Raw genomic sequence first — 16,861 nt, forward strand, 5'->3', positions numbered from 1 at the left:
TTTTAGCTTGGGAGTTACTGCGGTGCTGAGAATGGTACTACACAATTTCTTAATTCTTCAAATACAGGATTTTAGTTTAGCTTCTGGTAAGTTCTAGCTTTACAAATCGGAGAGGGAGCATTACGTACCAGCTCTTCTGCTAGCGCTAGTCCTCCCTGCCCACCTGCAAGAGAGGGGAAGGAGCAACCCATCGGTGTCTGCTCACACCCTTCCTGAGTTGTTCTAGCGGTGTTAGTAACCTGTGCATGAGCAGTCTTTCTTTCCTGTAGCGCTGTGCAGCCAAAAGTTGTTCAAGTCAAGTGAGTTCTTGGGCGGTATTTCAGTTTTCATGAGGTCAAGCTAGCTGCTGAGCTTGTCCAAGCTAATCAGACTTGCTGAAGACCGTAGATTTTGCTGTTTGCAAGGAAATTCTGATCCTCTTGTACAATCTGCGTTTCTTGGGTTTACTGTGATTCTGCTGTTGTAAAATGTAATGCTTTGTAGGCCCAAACAAAGATTAAGTTAAGTGACTGTGGGGTGTCTTTCTTTTTAGCTTGTAAAGTTAGGAGAGACTGGTAAATGAGCACCTTTCAGGAAAAGAAAAGTTAAATAAATTTTGTCCATATTTTCCATTTTGTGGGGAGCTTCAAGTTTCCTTCTAGATGAAAGGACAAAGATTAGCAATGGAAAGAGAGGGGCTGCCCGTCCTGGAGTGTTTTTCAGGTTTAGTGGAGGCCAGGAAGCTTTTTAGTGCTGCTGCTCTTTTAGTCACCTGCTAAGACTGCAGAGTACCTTACGTATGCCTTTCCTACATCAGCGGGGTCCAACACAACCCATTCTTAAAACCAGAATGGATAGAAGGGAGCAATGCACCTTTGAGAAATGTTTTTATTGCGGATGTTTGGCATGCAGGGTTTCATTAGTGTATTAAAATGAATGCCAGCAACATGTGCTTCCTTATGTAGGCCTGCAGAGAGCTATGCAAATAGCTGAAGCAAGCAGGTCTGAGCTAGATGTGACTGTGTTCACTCATGCTTGGGCTTCTTTTAGTCAGCTTGCTATTCTATACATAGAGACATTTTAGATGCCCTAATAGCTCTAACATAGTCTGAGGGAAATACTTGCAGACGCTGGCTACAAAATGTCGGAGCTTTTTCTTCTGCCTCTTACTTATTAATGGCATTTCTTTGTATTCTGCATGACCTCATTTTAAACTGTTAAAGATAACCTAAAGTTTGCTAGGTGGGCTATGGGACTGCTCGTGGGGCTCAGAATCTCAGTGCTGTTGATCCTAAGTTACCTAGGTCATCAGTGCCAAAAGACTGGTTTAACTTCTGATGGCAAATGTTTTTCCCTTCAGGAGCTGTGTGGTTTGGTTTTGGGTTTTTTTTTTTTTTTGGTTGTTGTTGGTTGTTTTTGTTTGTTTGTTTTTTATTTGTTTGTTTTCCCGCCCTCTGTTGTGCTTTGTATGTTGCAGTGTGGTATTAATATTTCATCAGATCACCCATGCTTTGAAGCCACTGTGTTTTGTGTCCCCCCCCATTTCTATTTCTTGATATGCACACTAACCCTGGTTTCAGTGGAGCCCTTGTCATTCATTTCAGTAGGAGAAATTTGCTCCGTTTCTTGGATGAGAAGTAAGTTTTGGTGAGTGTTGCAATAGTACTGCCCCATGGATACACTGACCCGGCGAAAGGTTAGTGACTCTGACGCAGAGTGCATGGGGTCTTGGGGAGTGAGGATTATAAATAGGAATGGTATTTCTGACTCTGTGTGGGATGACTTTGCCGTGATATTCACAGCCTAATATTAAGCAGGTAGCTTACAAGGCTAGTCTCACCTGTCTGTCCAGATAGTCAATTGAGAGAATGAAAGGCCCCTCCAGTGCAAAGTTTAGCTCCTGCTCTGAATGTCTGTCTGCTGGAGTCTCTTGCTCTGGCCATTGAGTATATAAAAAGCATAATAACACCAGCCTCCTAACTCTGAGGTAGTGTGGATTTTTTGTGCTTTGTTTCTTCCATCTATACAGTTGGTTTAAATATGGGAGTTCTGTTGCAAAGCATTGTAAATGTAAACATGTAATTTGAGAGGAATTTGGCGTGCAAAAGACAGCACAGAAATAAAGGGGCTCTTTTTGCAGGGCCATGGGTCTAAAACCCATGGCACTAGATCTGCAGCTGGTAGCAGATACCATTGCTAGGAAAAATAAGCAAATCTGTTAGAAGTCTAGGGTGGACCACAGTCTTCCCCCCCCCCCCCCCCCCCCCCGCTTTTCCTCGCTGTAGCACAGGCTGGCTTAGAAGCTGCCTGGTGCTCTGGAAGCCATTTGGCAACTTTAATTATGTAGCAGGGGAAAGTGTGTGGTGGGGGAATGTGTTTTCCATCGAGTGATACCCTAGTGCAAGTGGCAGCCAGTATGACTTGGCTGTGGATCGTTTACCCATACAAACCTATTGTACATTCATGGGTTTGCAATTTAAGAACTATAGATCCTGGTGACTATAGTAGAGCTAAGCTAACTTTTGCTTTACCAACACATGAGAGAAGGAAGCTTCAGTTTCCTTGTACAGAGGGAAGTGATTTGCTTGTTTAATTTGTAATGGGCCCTTTTCTTGCAGAAACTAATTTATGCATACTAGATACAGGACTGTGAAGCTGTGACTTACCAGCATGATTTATTGCAGCGTGTTGCTCAGCGCGTCACTTCCTTATGGTTCTGCTGTGTATTTTTATTGTATGTTTACCCTTCACAACTGTGCGTGGGTCCGCGTGGTGGCCCTTGGGTCACACACCCCCCGTGTTGTTTGTCCCCACTCCAGACTGTCACAGGCTGGCCGCACGATGGATGTGTTGTACATCCTCATGGTATCTGGGGGTCACTTCTGCCTCCACGTCAGCTACTCTGCCGTGCTGTTTCTTTGCTAGGATACCAAATGGCCCACAAACGAGTGTACTGTCATAGCTGAGACAGCGGCGGAGGGAACTACTGGACAGCAGTGAAAGGCAGAGGGGAAGGAAGGGGTGGCCAGGAGCGAGAAGCGGTTGTCAGTACTCTGCTACGAGACATGTCTGTGCGACCGGCACCTGGGGTTTGCTGACTGAGAGTACATTTCAGTATTACCAAATAAGGCCTCCCAAATTTCCTTGTATTGTAGTATACACATTTATATGCATGTGAATAAATTAGGGCCCAAAGGGGTTATGGTATTTAAGCTTGTATAGCAAGTAGGTGGCAAGGTGTAAATCTCCAGGAAGCTGATCCATAATGGTTATTTCATTCTTTATCAGATGCAAAGTGCTTTAAGGACAATTATTAAGGGAAAGTTTGTGGTGACTAGAGTTTGATTAGTCACTGGAAAATATGTGAGTTTCTGCATACTCTTCCATGAATCCTTGTGTTAAGTGATGATTCACAGCCAGGAGAGTTTATGCTCCGAGAAATCCATGGTGCCTTCCTTGAATGTGCAAGTGTGTGTTTCTCTGGAATGGACGCATGCACGTTTCACGGAAGATTCTGTTGAGGACATAAGATGATTTCTCTTTTTTTGATTACCTAGGAGTTTTTTTTTTTTTTTTAATGTGAAGAGGTGACCTGCTTTTGTAAAATGATGTAAACCATATTTTAATCCCTTAATCTTTGGAAAAGAAAGATCACCTATCTTTTTTGATGTTCTTGATTTATTGCAAAATACTAAAAAAAAAAAATCTAGTGACCATTTAGTTGTGCAAGCACACAACAAGAAGTAGGTTTGAAGCATTGGAGGGCCATGTTTAGGAAAAGGTCATATAATATATCAGCTGTTAAAATGCTCTCTCTGTATGTAGACCAAGAAGTTAGGGTATAGGTAAGGTTGAAAGAGAAAAGGAATAGATGTGTTAGTATTAATGTATTCTGAAAACTTCTGTTTCTCAGAGGATGAAATACCTGTGTTTGGGAATGGCAGAGATGCAGACCTCTTGTCAATGTAATTGCAAAATTATGAAGCAGAGGAATAAAGGCTACTTAAATTGAGGCTTTTGATGCTAATGATATGCCTCAGTATAACACATAGTAACCATTTCTTTCTTCTTCAGTCCAGACTTTTATTAATGCAGTAGGACTATCCTATAGCTTTTTTCATTTTTAATAGAAAGGTATGACTGACAATGCACAGTATTTTATTTTAGGATTAACATGGACTGCTAATTTCACATTGTCTCTCTTCTGTTTTTTCTGTCATAATTTTCCAGAGTTTGTAGAACAAAATGACTGTGGCCCACTTTTTAAATGCATTTGTCATCTCAGATTCATTTAGTGTTACTGATCTTTCATCTAACCTATGAAAAAGAGTTATCAAAGATTGTTAAGTTCACTTGAGATTTTTTTCCTGCTGAAAAGAGGAGATTTTACAGAATATGTCCTCTGGAATATGATTTTTAAAAAAAACATAAAACCAAGTTGAATTTTCATGTTTCACAGGTATGTTAAGAAAGGGAGAGAATGGACAGAAAGAACTAATTTAGTACATTCACATTATATGTAGAATTAGAACCTGTGGGAGCTGCTCTGTTTTTCTCAATCTGCAAGATTGCACTGTGCTTGTGTTTTCAGACTGTGTTATATTGCCAAGCAGAAATTGCTAGTTTCTGCAAAATGTTGCACCTGGATATTTAATGATCAAAGCTCACTGGAGAAGCAGTGCATCTATAATATAGTCATGTAGATAACAGGACCAGATCAGGCTACATACAATTTACAGGGTGAGGTGAAATGCAGGGATGTATAATTTAGTGTAATGGTAATCTTATGTATGTTGGCACAGGTGGTGCTGTTCTAGCTAACAAGTTGGTTTTTTTTTTTAAATCTTAATTGTTGTATTTTGCAAATTTTATCCTGCAGTGTGTTTTCCCTGAAATTAAATTTTGCTAATTTTGCTTTTAAAATTTTTGCTAAAATGACCTGCCAAAGAGAGCAAATTTTGGGTCTATGCATCCTTTCTTAACTTAAAAAACTAACACCTAAGAGACTATTTATGCAAGTGTCTTACATTCTTAAACATAGATGAGGGATTTTTTTTCCCCCCCCCATAGGCTGAACAGCAAAGTCATTTAATTAGTAAAATTGTTAATGCCAATGTGAACTTCCTCTGTGGTAGAAAACTTATTTCTTTCCCTTTGGAGAAGGTGGTGTAAACATTTCCAGCATCTGTACCTTTCTGGGAGAAGTGATGAGTAGCCACATATTCTGTTGAGGAGTGTGAAATGAGTGCTTCTTTTGGCTTGAATGTTAGACTTGACCTTGCTAGTTTTCTGGTAGTGACTTTTTTTTTTTACTGCTATCAGATTTTCTTTCTGTCTGAATTTCCTTAGTGTTTCAGACATAAAGTAATAAATAAACTTAACTCACATTGGAAACCCCAAGTCCATATTCTGTCATTTTCTGTTTTGTATTCTGAATACTGTTAAAAAATAGTACGTCATTGTAAAAGTGAATCCGCTTCTTGCTCTTTGTGGAGTATCTTTCCAAAGGAACATTAAAATTCACCTTTTTTTCTGTTTTGAAATTGCTGTGTTTCAGCTGTTACCCAGGGGATCTTTGTGTAAGTCTTCAGCCGAGTATTTAGAGCTTGGTTTCTGTGGTCAAATGAAAAAATGAACGTGTGTAGCCTTTAGCTGTTTTCAAATCATTTCTTCCCTTTAGCAGCTCAGTTCTGCAATGTTTAGTGCTAACTTACAACGACCAGACTTCCTGTCACGGCCAGCCAGCGAAACAGGGATGGAGTGAACTTCATAGACCTGAGCACCCCGAGTGTGATTGAGCAAAGTGCGTGCAAGATGTAGGTGCTCCAGTACACTTTCCCCAAAGTCAAAGTTTTACATGGCAACATTTTTGTTTTGTTTTGTGGCATGGAGTAGAATGTAAACTTTTATGGGCACATATGTAAATTTTATCCTATTCTTACCTCATTTTGTGAAGGTGCCTTTTAATTTTTAATATGAAACCAATAGCCATTTGAGATGTGTGGCCCCTTGAATTCAGAGCTCAGACTGGGAAGGGCTGTAGTATGTTGTTGCTCTGCTGAGCAGTCCAGTGAGAAGTTATTAATTTAATGGTAATTTGTTGTTACTGTACACGACAGCTCTGTGTGACCTGATTACTTAAAAACCTGTGGGTTTACAAGGTGAACTTCTCTAAAGCTTCTGTCAGTCACACAGCTAAATCCCCAGAGGACCCCTTGGAAAGGTAGTCATGTGTGCTTTCTCAAGATGCACCGCACTGTTTCTCATGTTCCATCCTTGTAACTGTGTTTTCAGATAATTTTGTGGCTTACCTGTAACGAATTCCTTGTGCCACTGAATGTCTCACTAAATTTCACTGTTTGTATGAGCTTATTAATCTTTAATTACACAGAAGTGAGAACAAAACCATTGTCCTCACTAACCACCGTGAAGTACATTTGCAAAAGGATACTAAAGGCTTTCTTCATTCACTGGGCTCTCATTTGCACATAGCCTGTTGCATGGGGCAGTTTCTGCCTTTCTGAAAGGAAACCTTCTTTGGAATATTTTGTAATGCAAATTGTTGAAAAAAATGTGGATTCTGAAAACTGGTTGTTAAGTGCAGAATGTCGCTATATATATACATCCATGAAAATGTGAATATATTCGTATAGAGAATGCCTACCCCGTGTCTTGGTCCACAGCATTTAGGTGATCAGAGTCCCTTATTTTCCTCTCTGAAACATTGCCAGTAGTTTCCCTTTAGCCTTCTTGAGACTTATTGAAAATACCTGCTGAAGTAAATAATGCTCCTGGCCTGATTTCTGACTTTGTAAGCCTCCTTTGAATCTCTCTGTAGGCTTTTTCTTCTCCTCCATTAAGAACATAACTCTGAGCTCTGATCCAAGCATAGTTTGTGGCCACAGACACTGAAAGGCTCCTGAGGACTTGGAATCAGGAGCCTTATCTTACAAAACTCTGTAGTCCACCATGCCAGTCTCAGGTGAACTTTTACACTGTTTATCAAGACTTTTCTGTCAAGGATACCTTGCTAGGTCAACAGCCTCTAAGGTTTTCTGACTTATCCCATTCATATACAATCTGCCTGACTTTCCAGCTTTTCCAGGCAGAACTTCTCCCTTTGAAGAGCAGTGCTGGTTTGTTCTCCTCTTCTGGAATGAGGAGCACAGTGGTTTTGTGTACAACAATGTAATGTTTTTTGCAGTTCTCCTGTTTACGTCATTCTCTACCTGTGCTTACCTTATGTCTTGTCTTCTGCTCGGCTTGCACAGCACCTACTGTAGTGGAATCCAAGCTCTGGTTTTCCATCTGCCTCTACGTGTAACTGAAGGAAAGGTAACAACAATTCATACCTCTAAGTGTGTGACTAAATGTGATCACTACTGCCAGGTTATTTGAACAGAGATCAGTGGAGATGTAGAGGATTAAAAGTTTATTGTTAAGTTTATGGCAGTAAAGAGCTCTAGCAGGCGCTCTGGAAGGCACTGAGCAATTAATCTGTGCAGTCTTTGGAAAGTAGCTATGTAGTAGAGCAATGATCCATTGAATTAACTGATTTGCCGAACAACACACAACAGCAGGAGCTGAAGTTCAGCAGCTTCAGGCTCTGAACTGCCACGAACACTGCACGTCCAGATCAGAGCCTGAAAACAGGATGGTAATTGAAGGTGCCTTGGAGTCCGGTCTTGTTAAAGAGCCACTTGAGGGAGTTGTCAGAATCAATAGGTGACTGATGAGGCTGCCAAGGAGATCCTTTTAACCTGTGGAAATAACCACAGAAAAGAATGGATGAAATGTAAACTAGTATTGTAGGGTTTTTAGAGTGGCACTAGACTTCTAAACTGTTTGGCTGGGGACCGAAGGCGCTGGGAGTGTCCTTGTCTTGCTGGGTGTGAGTCGAGTTCTCTACAGGGCATACTTTGATTTATGTTTCCTGGGGAAACGCATTAATCTTCTTGCACTGTTTTATGGAAATCGCACCTGCAAGCATATTGGATTTGATCTGACACTGCAAGCTGTGTATGTCCAGGTCTGTGCTTTTTTCGGGTGTAGTGGGCCCCAGGAATAGCTGTCTGTGAAGCCAGGTCAGGATACGGCTCTGCAATTTGCACATGGGATTTAGGAGGAGGAAGGCTCCCGTACTTCAAGGCAGTGAGAAGACAGAGCGTCCGAGGCTCTGTGCTTGTAGTTCTGGCACAGGCATGAAGTTACATTTTAATTGTTCAGTGACAGATTGTGCTATATAAAGTTCACGGTAACTGCGTAACAGCTGGGTTGGAACAGTTGATTTACTAATCTGAGTCTGAAACACGTTGCAGCTTTTCCTGGCCTATTCCTTTCTCGGTTCAATTGGATCTGCCATTCTGGACTTACTGGGCATCATGTGGAGGGTGCAGCGTGACTCCAGACTACCTGGGGAGACAGCAGAGCTTAGCACGAGACCAAAACTTATGCTTGCTGTGCATGCCTCTCTTTTCCCCCTCTGATTTTCTGCCTTGGCTTTTATTTCAATTATGTAGGATAATACGTCGTAAATGACACTATAAAATGTCATTAAAATATATGCAGGTAGTTTCTATTCATTTTCTGAAACTATAAAATGTATTATGTCTGTCTTTCTGTAAAAATCTAAAGAATGTTTAATAAAACCTGTGTTTCGTACATCCGTTTCATATATTATTTAAGTAAACATAGTGATATCTTGCCAGAAGTTTGTAGGAAATATATAATATGTTGCCTGAAAAGTATAGGAATGTACAATTTGCAATTTGAGGGGTTTTTATAGAAATAGATTCTGTCTCTCTGCCCCCCCCCCCCCCCCATTTTGTTTTCTTCCTGAACCATTCCTCTGTTTACTGAATGTTTAGCAATTAGGGTATAGTAATCTCTTTTTCCAAAACCAGTCGGTGAAACAACAATATGGTTACCAGTGTGAACCCTGTGCATACAAAAATCCTCGTGCCTATATGTATAGACACGTATGTTCACACAGGAGAATGGGATGGTAGGGTTGAAAGGTTGTAATGCAAAGAAAAGAACTGTAGTGAGTATATGTAACTGAGGGGAGACATTGAGTAAGTTTGTGTGTTTGTTTCAGAGGTCAGTATGAGGTAAGAGCCACTTGAAATGGCAACAGCAGCGCAGGTTGTGAAATCTGTTTTATCGCTGCTTATAGTTTATACTTTGAGGGGGTCTTTGTGGTGTGGCGTTCATACGTGTGGATTTATAGGAGTCTCAAATGAAAGGTGTGCTTCACTTTGAAGTTAAAACTGTGTTTTTCAGCTGGGATTTGTTGGGTGAAGGGAAAGCAGAAGAGGTGACTGGGGTTGCTCTTGCCCATGATTAGAATGAGCCAGCATGGTGTGCAGTCCCATGCCGTTTATTGCAGCCATGTAACCTCCTTCCCTCTCCGTCTGGGTACTTTCTATCTCTGCATCCTGATTCTTCTCTGCTGATATTAACATCAATTGGTGGGCTTAGATCATCTTTTTCAGGTGGTGGCATTTTGGGATGGACATTTGGATACATCACTAGGAATCTAAGTGAGGCTCTGGATGGTAAGGGGATCAGAGTCACCAGTAGGAGCTTTTGGTTGCTGGTAATTTATAGTCATGTCATGAATTTATTTGAGAAGTTTGCATCTAAATTTAGGGGCCTTGGCCAATCAGATACACAGATCTTAGGAGATTTAGATCTTAGGACCTAAGATTAGGACCTAGATCTTAGGGGATCTTAGGTTTTCATGGTTTGAGAGGCTGGCTGAGACACAGAGGTTGAGACATTAAAAGCTGTATCTTGAAGGTAATTATACTTGGAAGAATTAGTTTAAGAAAGATGCTTGTGCCCTACGATTAGTTCAGATTAACCTTTGAGGTCCCATTTTCCTAAGGTAAGTTGTTTAATGACTGGGAGAAGGGATTTTCTGGTGAAACGTTTGGCCTGGGATACTTTGCAGAGAATAAGAAATTCCAAGATGAATTAATGTTTCATTATCAGGATTTTACTGATGAACTTACTTGCTTGTCTCTACCTCCTTTCCATGTTGGCATCATAGAAACCCAGCGTTACACAGGCCGAAGCTTTAATCAGTGTTCAGCTCCCCCTCCGTTGGCAGCAGAGTTGCTTTTTCATTATGTTATTAACTGTCTTCTGTTACTGATGAGGTGCTCATTTAAAACAGGGTTTTTATATTGTGGCATTCTTAAATGCATGGACAGAAACCCTCAGCTATTTTTCTTGGATCTTGCTAGGTCTGATAAACACATTTCAAGAGCAGCCATGAAATGTTTTTCTTCACTCTTCATCCTGTAGCTCGTAAGTCAAGACTGTCCAGAAGTGGGAAGAGCTGTTTGTCTGGTCCACAGGCAGAACAAAACCACTTCCTCAGTTTTCTAATAAGTATCTTATCTTGAGAGTGCACATATTTCTATTTCAGTGCTGTCTCGCTACAGTTATGCAGGCCATGTAGCAAGGGTTTGATAAAAAGGGAGCTGACTTGAGAATATGTGCGTCTGTGCAGTGTTCCCATTCTGCTATGCTCTAATACGTACCTGTGTCCTGCAGAAAGCAGCAAGTTGAAAGTGATACAGCAGGTTATGTTAAATGACAGATATCTCTTTGGAGTTGACCAGGAAAAAACCCACAAACATTTTAATTATAAGGCTGGATTTTCTCTTTATATTCCTACTTTAAATATTTTTCTTATAAGTGCCAGTGAGTATACTAGCTGACTAGCTGACAAGGTTAGCTGACTATCTAAGATCTGATGCATAATTTTTAGGTGGGTAAGTTAGAAGTTGTATCTTTTCTTTTTTGTCTCTGAACAGTTGTCATGGCAATTGGAAATTTCTTGCTTAGAGTAAATGCCATTTGTGAAATCATGTCTTCTGTAACCCAAAGGGGCTATGTGCATGCACTTTGTCCATGAATAATCAGTGACAGTGAAATGATAAAAATACGACAAGTTATTTTTCTTCTTCTTTTGGTCCTTCTCTACTGTTGTCTGTTAGTCAGTAATATATTTATTGCAAGCTGGTGCAATTTGCATTTGTTGCCCAATAAAGATCTGTAAGTTTATATATATAGATATTTTATGTATGTATGCATGCTTTGAGTTGTTCATCTTATTGTTTCAGGCTCTGCTGGAATGTAAGTGCAGTTGTACTGACTGAATGTTGTTTCCTTTCAGTGGATCTGATGGAAATAAAAGAAATTCGCCCAGGGAAGAATTCAAAGGACTTTGAGCGTTGCAAAGCAAAGCAAAGAGAAGAACACTGCTTTACTATTTTTTATGGTACCCAGTTTGTCCTCAACACCTTAAGCTTAGCAGGTACGCTTTCTTCTTTGTTTCTTCTTTAAAGCTACTGATTGAACGTATAAAATACATCGATGGAACAGTAATGCAAAGAATACCATGGTTTTGACTTCTGCAGTTCAGAAGTGCACCAGATGTTTAAAATCTGGAGATAGACCTTTTACTCAGCCCTTCATGTCTGTGAATTTCTGCGTTTGTAATGTTTTGCTTTCAGATAGTGTATCGTGTGAGTGTAGTTTCTGATTTGCTCAATCATTTCTAGCAAGGTAAACTTTTGCCGGTTAAATATCTCTAGTAAGGTTTTCAACACTGAAGAGCAGAGGCGACATTGTCCTCGTTAAAGTCAGCGAAGGATTTGCTGTTGTCTTCAGCGTGGCCAGAATATTGCCCTGGCATTTTTAGTCTGGCCAAAATGATTCTGGAAACAATAGCCATAAAGAGTTAGACTACAGCTGTATCACAGAAACTTTCCTATCACCTATGAGCAATTGCAGACTAATTTGGAAAAATGAAGTTCTAGTTTGGGTTATGTGTGTGCATGTCACCTGATAATACTAAACCTCTTCTAAAGAAGTACTAGGAGACCATAAATAAAATTGGAAGGTGATAAATTGAAAATGAAGAGAGCTGTGTGAAACAGAGGGAAGTTGTATCCTGTATCTGTGGAAAGGGTTGGGGCACTTCTTATTTCAGGTGAGATTATCCAGGGGCGCAAACCCAAAGATTTTGAAAAGAAAAGGGATATAAATTCTTACAGTGCAGGCTGAATACAGTTTCTAACTAGTGGAGTTTACAAAGAGATTTCTCTTCTAAAAAGTTTCTGATGGATCCTTGGTTTAGAATCCTACAGACGATTTACTTGGAGTGGTAGTTCTCACTGTCCTATGCAGGAACACGCTTCTCCATTTAAATCATTAAATTCATTGCAAAATCTTGATGGGAGAAAAGAGGAGTGCTTTGTAAGCATTTTAATGCTAACAGTAGCTTTATTTTTTAAATGGAATTGATTACTTATAGATTGTACTACTAGAAGACAGGTTTTTTTGCGTTCTGATGCACTGGAAATTAAAGGCCGCTTGTGACTAATCCATTGTTACAGGCTTTTAACTTTAAATAAGTTTTACCATTGTTGGCTGAAGTCTGTGAAAATTTTGAGTAAGCGGCTGTGCTTTAGTGCAGCTGTGCCAGGTACTTCAGATGGATTTCCTCTAACAACCCCCCGTCCCTCCTCTGTGGCAGTTCTCAAAACCAGGCCTCTGCCAATACTTTGAAAACACTCGGTACCATGAGATATGTTGCTGTAATGCTGAACTGCAGAACAACATGATATAACTTTCAGTTAAGGGGGAAATCCTTTTCCTTGTTAAAGTGCTTTGTCGTGGTTTCTTAAAACAATATAAAATAATTGTTACTTGAAGGGAATGGTAGCTGTCATAAAGGGCAGAATTGTCTTGGGAGAAGAATTGGTTTGGCAGTGGTAGTGGGTGTTCCTTCCGAAATTGTAACTAATTGAAAAACATTTCCATGGGGAGCTGAGGCTGGGCTCTAGCTTCATCCTTGGGGCATAAAGGATTGTTTGAAAGTGTGTTTAAATAAAATGTAATCTTAATCTTTTGAGAAACTGCTTTGCTTTGAAGGCAGTTAAAAAAATTTGCACAGATTACAACTCCTGTGTGAAAATAATTTTTCATAACTGGTTTAGTTGAAGAATGCCTTCATGAAATTTCAGAACCAGCATGCTAAAGCAAATGGACTTTGCCCAACTGAAGGCTGTAATGATAGCATCTCATCCAAGGCCCCCAAAATTGGTTTCAGCTTAACCAATATTCCCTAGGGAAGGCTATACCCAGCACGCAGTTCATCATCTTGCTTGTGTTGGGTCGAAGCGTTACCAAATGCAATCACGTTAAATGATGTGGAGGACTCTTCTGATTTGGGAAATGGAAAGGCAAACTACATTTAAAACAAAACAATACAGTGATAAACCAATTTGTAAGGCTGGGAGGAAGATGTACCTGGCTTCTAGCGTTAAGCTGTGTAAGGAATTTTAGACCTTTTTTTTAACTTGTATTAAAATGTGTTCTGTATAAGCTACACCAGTTTTGTACATTGCTTCCCTCCTGTTCCTCTTGCCTAACTCTAGTCTGGAAAAATCTATGTTTAGAGGCATGGTTAGGACAGACGGGAGGTGGTTATGTCCATCAAAAGCCGGTACTTCACAATTTTCTTGTAGGTTGCTTGGAATCCAATGAACTAGCTTTATGCTGTAACATATTGAGTTCTTTTGTCTGTGCACTTCAAGTTGCTCAAGATCTAGGGTCCTGGGCTTTTGCCACTTTGGAGATAGAAGATAAGAAAATGAATTTTGATTGTGTTACTACAAGAGCTCAACAGTAGTTTCATAGTCTTTCTGCTGAGATATTGAAACTTGCCTACCCTGATAAGCAGAATTCTAAAAGGTATTTTTTGACAGAGCTTCCAGAATTAACCCTCCCACCCCCAAATTTATACTTTTAAAAATTAGTTTTATTATTAGCAACATGAAGCTATGCAATGAGATTTATCAGAGAAAGGTTAATCAGCAGCTTTGTATACTAGGGTTTATCTAAACATCACAAGTTATGTCTTGGGTTTGTGTTGATTTTGTTCTGATGTTTCTCAAAGCATATTATTTTTTTCAGCTGACTCTAAAGATGATGCTGATAAATGGTTGTGTGGCTTGAATATCTTGTATCAAGAGGTCATGAGTGCTCCCACACCTGCAATCACAGAGAGGTATGTGGACATATTTTCGCTTTGTGAGACTTGACGTTTCTTTGGAATTGAAAGTGTAAAATCTGAAAGAAATATTTAAGGTGCAACAAGTGGTGCCTGCCAGTTACCTAAGAACAACTACTCTCCAGTTAGTAGATGATACAGAAAGCTCATATGGAAATTCTCCATGTCTGTTTTGCTATGTACATGTTCTGGAATTGCACTCTGCTCCATTCACCAATGTGGACTTGCAGTTTACCTTGTTCTGTATACCAAAATCAAAGCAAACCAAAAATCTCTTCATGAGATCACAAGAATGTGTGGTGTAAGTGTGTGTTTACTCCTTGGAAAATTCAAATGTCTTACGTGATCACAGTAGGCTTGCTCTAGTAGATGTCCGTGTGTCCTGTGTCCCAATAATTCTGAGGTGTGCTTTTGTGGTTTCTCCTTTTTATGAGACCCATTGCATTGTATGGCAATGTGATCAGCTGACTCAGAGCGCCAGGCTGAAAATGAACATTTTTAAGGATTACTTTTTAGCAGCTAGCCATGTGATGGTGAAACTGTGCCCTTAATGCTTCTGAGGTTGTTGCATATGAAACTACTCATGCTCAGAATGCCAGTTTTGTTGACAAGCTTTTAACGCTGTCTCCATACCTGATTGCTTTTCATCACTGCTGACGTTTTTGTTTGTGGTCACTGCTGTTACCTGTTGTGAGGATGTACCCTGTCCTCGCTTGCTACCTAAACCAAATCGTGGCTTTGACATTGATGTTGTCTTTACCTACTTGCTGTTCCTGGGGAGAAAGAATTCTTACCTATTGTTGTCTATTTTATGGTATTGCAGCGAGCTGCTATACAAAGTGCTACTGGATTCCAGGCTATGTTTGTGTAGCAGAGTGATTCCCATAGAGACTGAGCATAAGCTTAATAATGACGTGCTGTGTTCATCCTTTAGATCAAAATTGTGTGTGTGTATATTTACTATTAATGCTGCTAATAGTATTTGCTGTGCACCTAAAACTAACATTCACTCTAATGAGGATTTTCTTTAAAATTCTCTAAATCCCTCTCCCTCCCCTTTAATTTTTATGCATCTAACAGATCTTTGAGCCAGCAGCCTCAGCTGGCATAAATGATTGACTTGATGGAGTTACTCTAGTTTAGATAAGGTGAAGTTTTGGCTTGCTTTATCCACTTATATTTTTACAGCTTCTGGTTGCTTATTCTTTTCTGTCCTGCCCACCCTTCCCCTTCCTGTGTTGTTTATGTGACTTCGAAATGCAGTATTAAGCGGCAGAAAAGTATATATTTACAAATACGGCTATAAAACTGGCTGAATCCTTAGATGCTGCATTGGAAATGTTTTGACTTTATTAAAAGAGATGTATCTTATGACTTTTAAATATTTCTGTTGAACTTCATGTATGGATTTGGATATTTCATTGGCTGTGTTTTCTTTATAATTCTTAAATTAAACCTTCTTTTTTTTTCTCTTTTCCCCACTTTTCCACAAGCTGGCTGAGAAAGCAGATCTATTCTGTTGATCAAACTAGAAGAAATAGGTAAGAAGCTCTCTCTTTGTTCAGTTTGTTTTTAGTGAACTTTTGTTGCAGATTCTAACATGGAATGAAAAGAAATAAATACTACTTCCTCCAAGATATGAAATATGAGACCCCTGAAAATGGCATTTGCTCTTGCCTTAACTTGAGTTTGCCTTTTGCTGAACACAGTGTGTTCATAGCACTCGCTCATGTTCATGTACGCGGTATAATGAGGAAGCAAACGATGAAAAATAAGTAGTTTTGCTTTTAGCCTAGAATTACCCTGCCAGAATGAGGAAAGGGAGTTGTCTTCTCCTAGTTTTACCGTAGAGATTTGGCTCAGCTGTGCAGGTATGTTAGGTTGCTTGCTTTGCCCTTTCATAGCCAAGTTGGAGCCCAGCAGCTTGGACTGTGTAGCCTGCTGTGAGCTTTCCTGTGCAGCTATGCCACCGGTTCTTCGTTCATTGCTGAAGCGTGTTTGCATTGGAGTGACTACACTCTAATGTAGACAGACCAGAACCAGCTTTTAAAAGCTTGTTTGGGCACTAGTAGACAATGAAGCTGCATAAGCAGAGTTCAACATGGGCTGCTGAAGATCCAGGGCAGATGTTTAAGTGATTAGCCTTCCCTTGTTTCAGCCCTGATGGGGCCTGAACATGGCTAGTATGTGTGGTATCTAGTTTGAAACTAGGCATGACAGCAGTGTCAGATATATCCAGAGATAGGGTTGTCCCAGCAATAACATGAATTCTTCCCTGCAGGGGTCAGAGCTGTGAGGAGAACAGAACAGAATATTAAGAGGAAGAGGAGATAACAGAGATACCTGAGGATATTAGGGGAGAGGAGAAGGAAGACTACTGGTGTGACAGGGTAGTACCGTGTGAAAGAGTTACTTTAACAGTGGGAAACAGAAGATACTCTTGAGGGTAGATATAGCAGGAAGCCAAGTTAGTGGTTTGGAATAAGGGCAAAATCTGTCTTTTTTTTTCCTTTTTTTTTCTTTTTTTTTTCCCACCCCAACTGGCCTGGCTACGTGGGCTTGTCTCTGCCACATATTGAATAGACCAAAGCCATAGAGTTACCTCTGACATGGTGCTTCTCATGTGAAAGAAGTCCCATGGGTTGTAGCTCCCAGTGTGCTGTGTAGCTTTGTATGTTTGAGTTTTAGTAGTTCATTTCAGGTCTCTGTGTGATGTGGGTGTGTAGCTTTTGCACAACAAAGGTGACTTTTTTTTTTTTTTTTTTTTAATGAATTCAGTTGCATACCTCT

General features: G+C 40.1%; 1 protein-coding gene across 2 annotated transcripts in view; it reads left to right on the forward strand.

Annotated features, from left to right (window-relative positions):
- The window catches only part of PLCG2 (phospholipase C gamma 2), a 66,715-nt gene that overhangs the window by 10,056 nt on the left and 39,798 nt on the right, over positions 1-16,861 (forward strand). For both annotated transcript variants that reach the window (XR_014229102.1, XM_082320791.1), the window contains exons 3-5: positions 11,168-11,308; positions 13,975-14,068; positions 15,565-15,612. Coding sequence is in view for 1 of the 2 variants with exons in the window: in XM_082320791.1 (XP_082176917.1) it covers positions 11,168-11,308; positions 13,975-14,068; positions 15,565-15,612 (283 nt within the window). In the remaining variant the exon portion in view is untranslated. The remainder of the gene's footprint in view (positions 1-11,167; positions 11,309-13,974; positions 14,069-15,564; positions 15,613-16,861) is intronic.

Source organism: Platalea leucorodia (genome assembly GCF_965183815.1).
Source record: "Platalea leucorodia genome assembly, chromosome: 8".
Lineage (NCBI taxonomy): Eukaryota > Metazoa > Chordata > Aves > Pelecaniformes > Threskiornithidae > Platalea > Platalea leucorodia.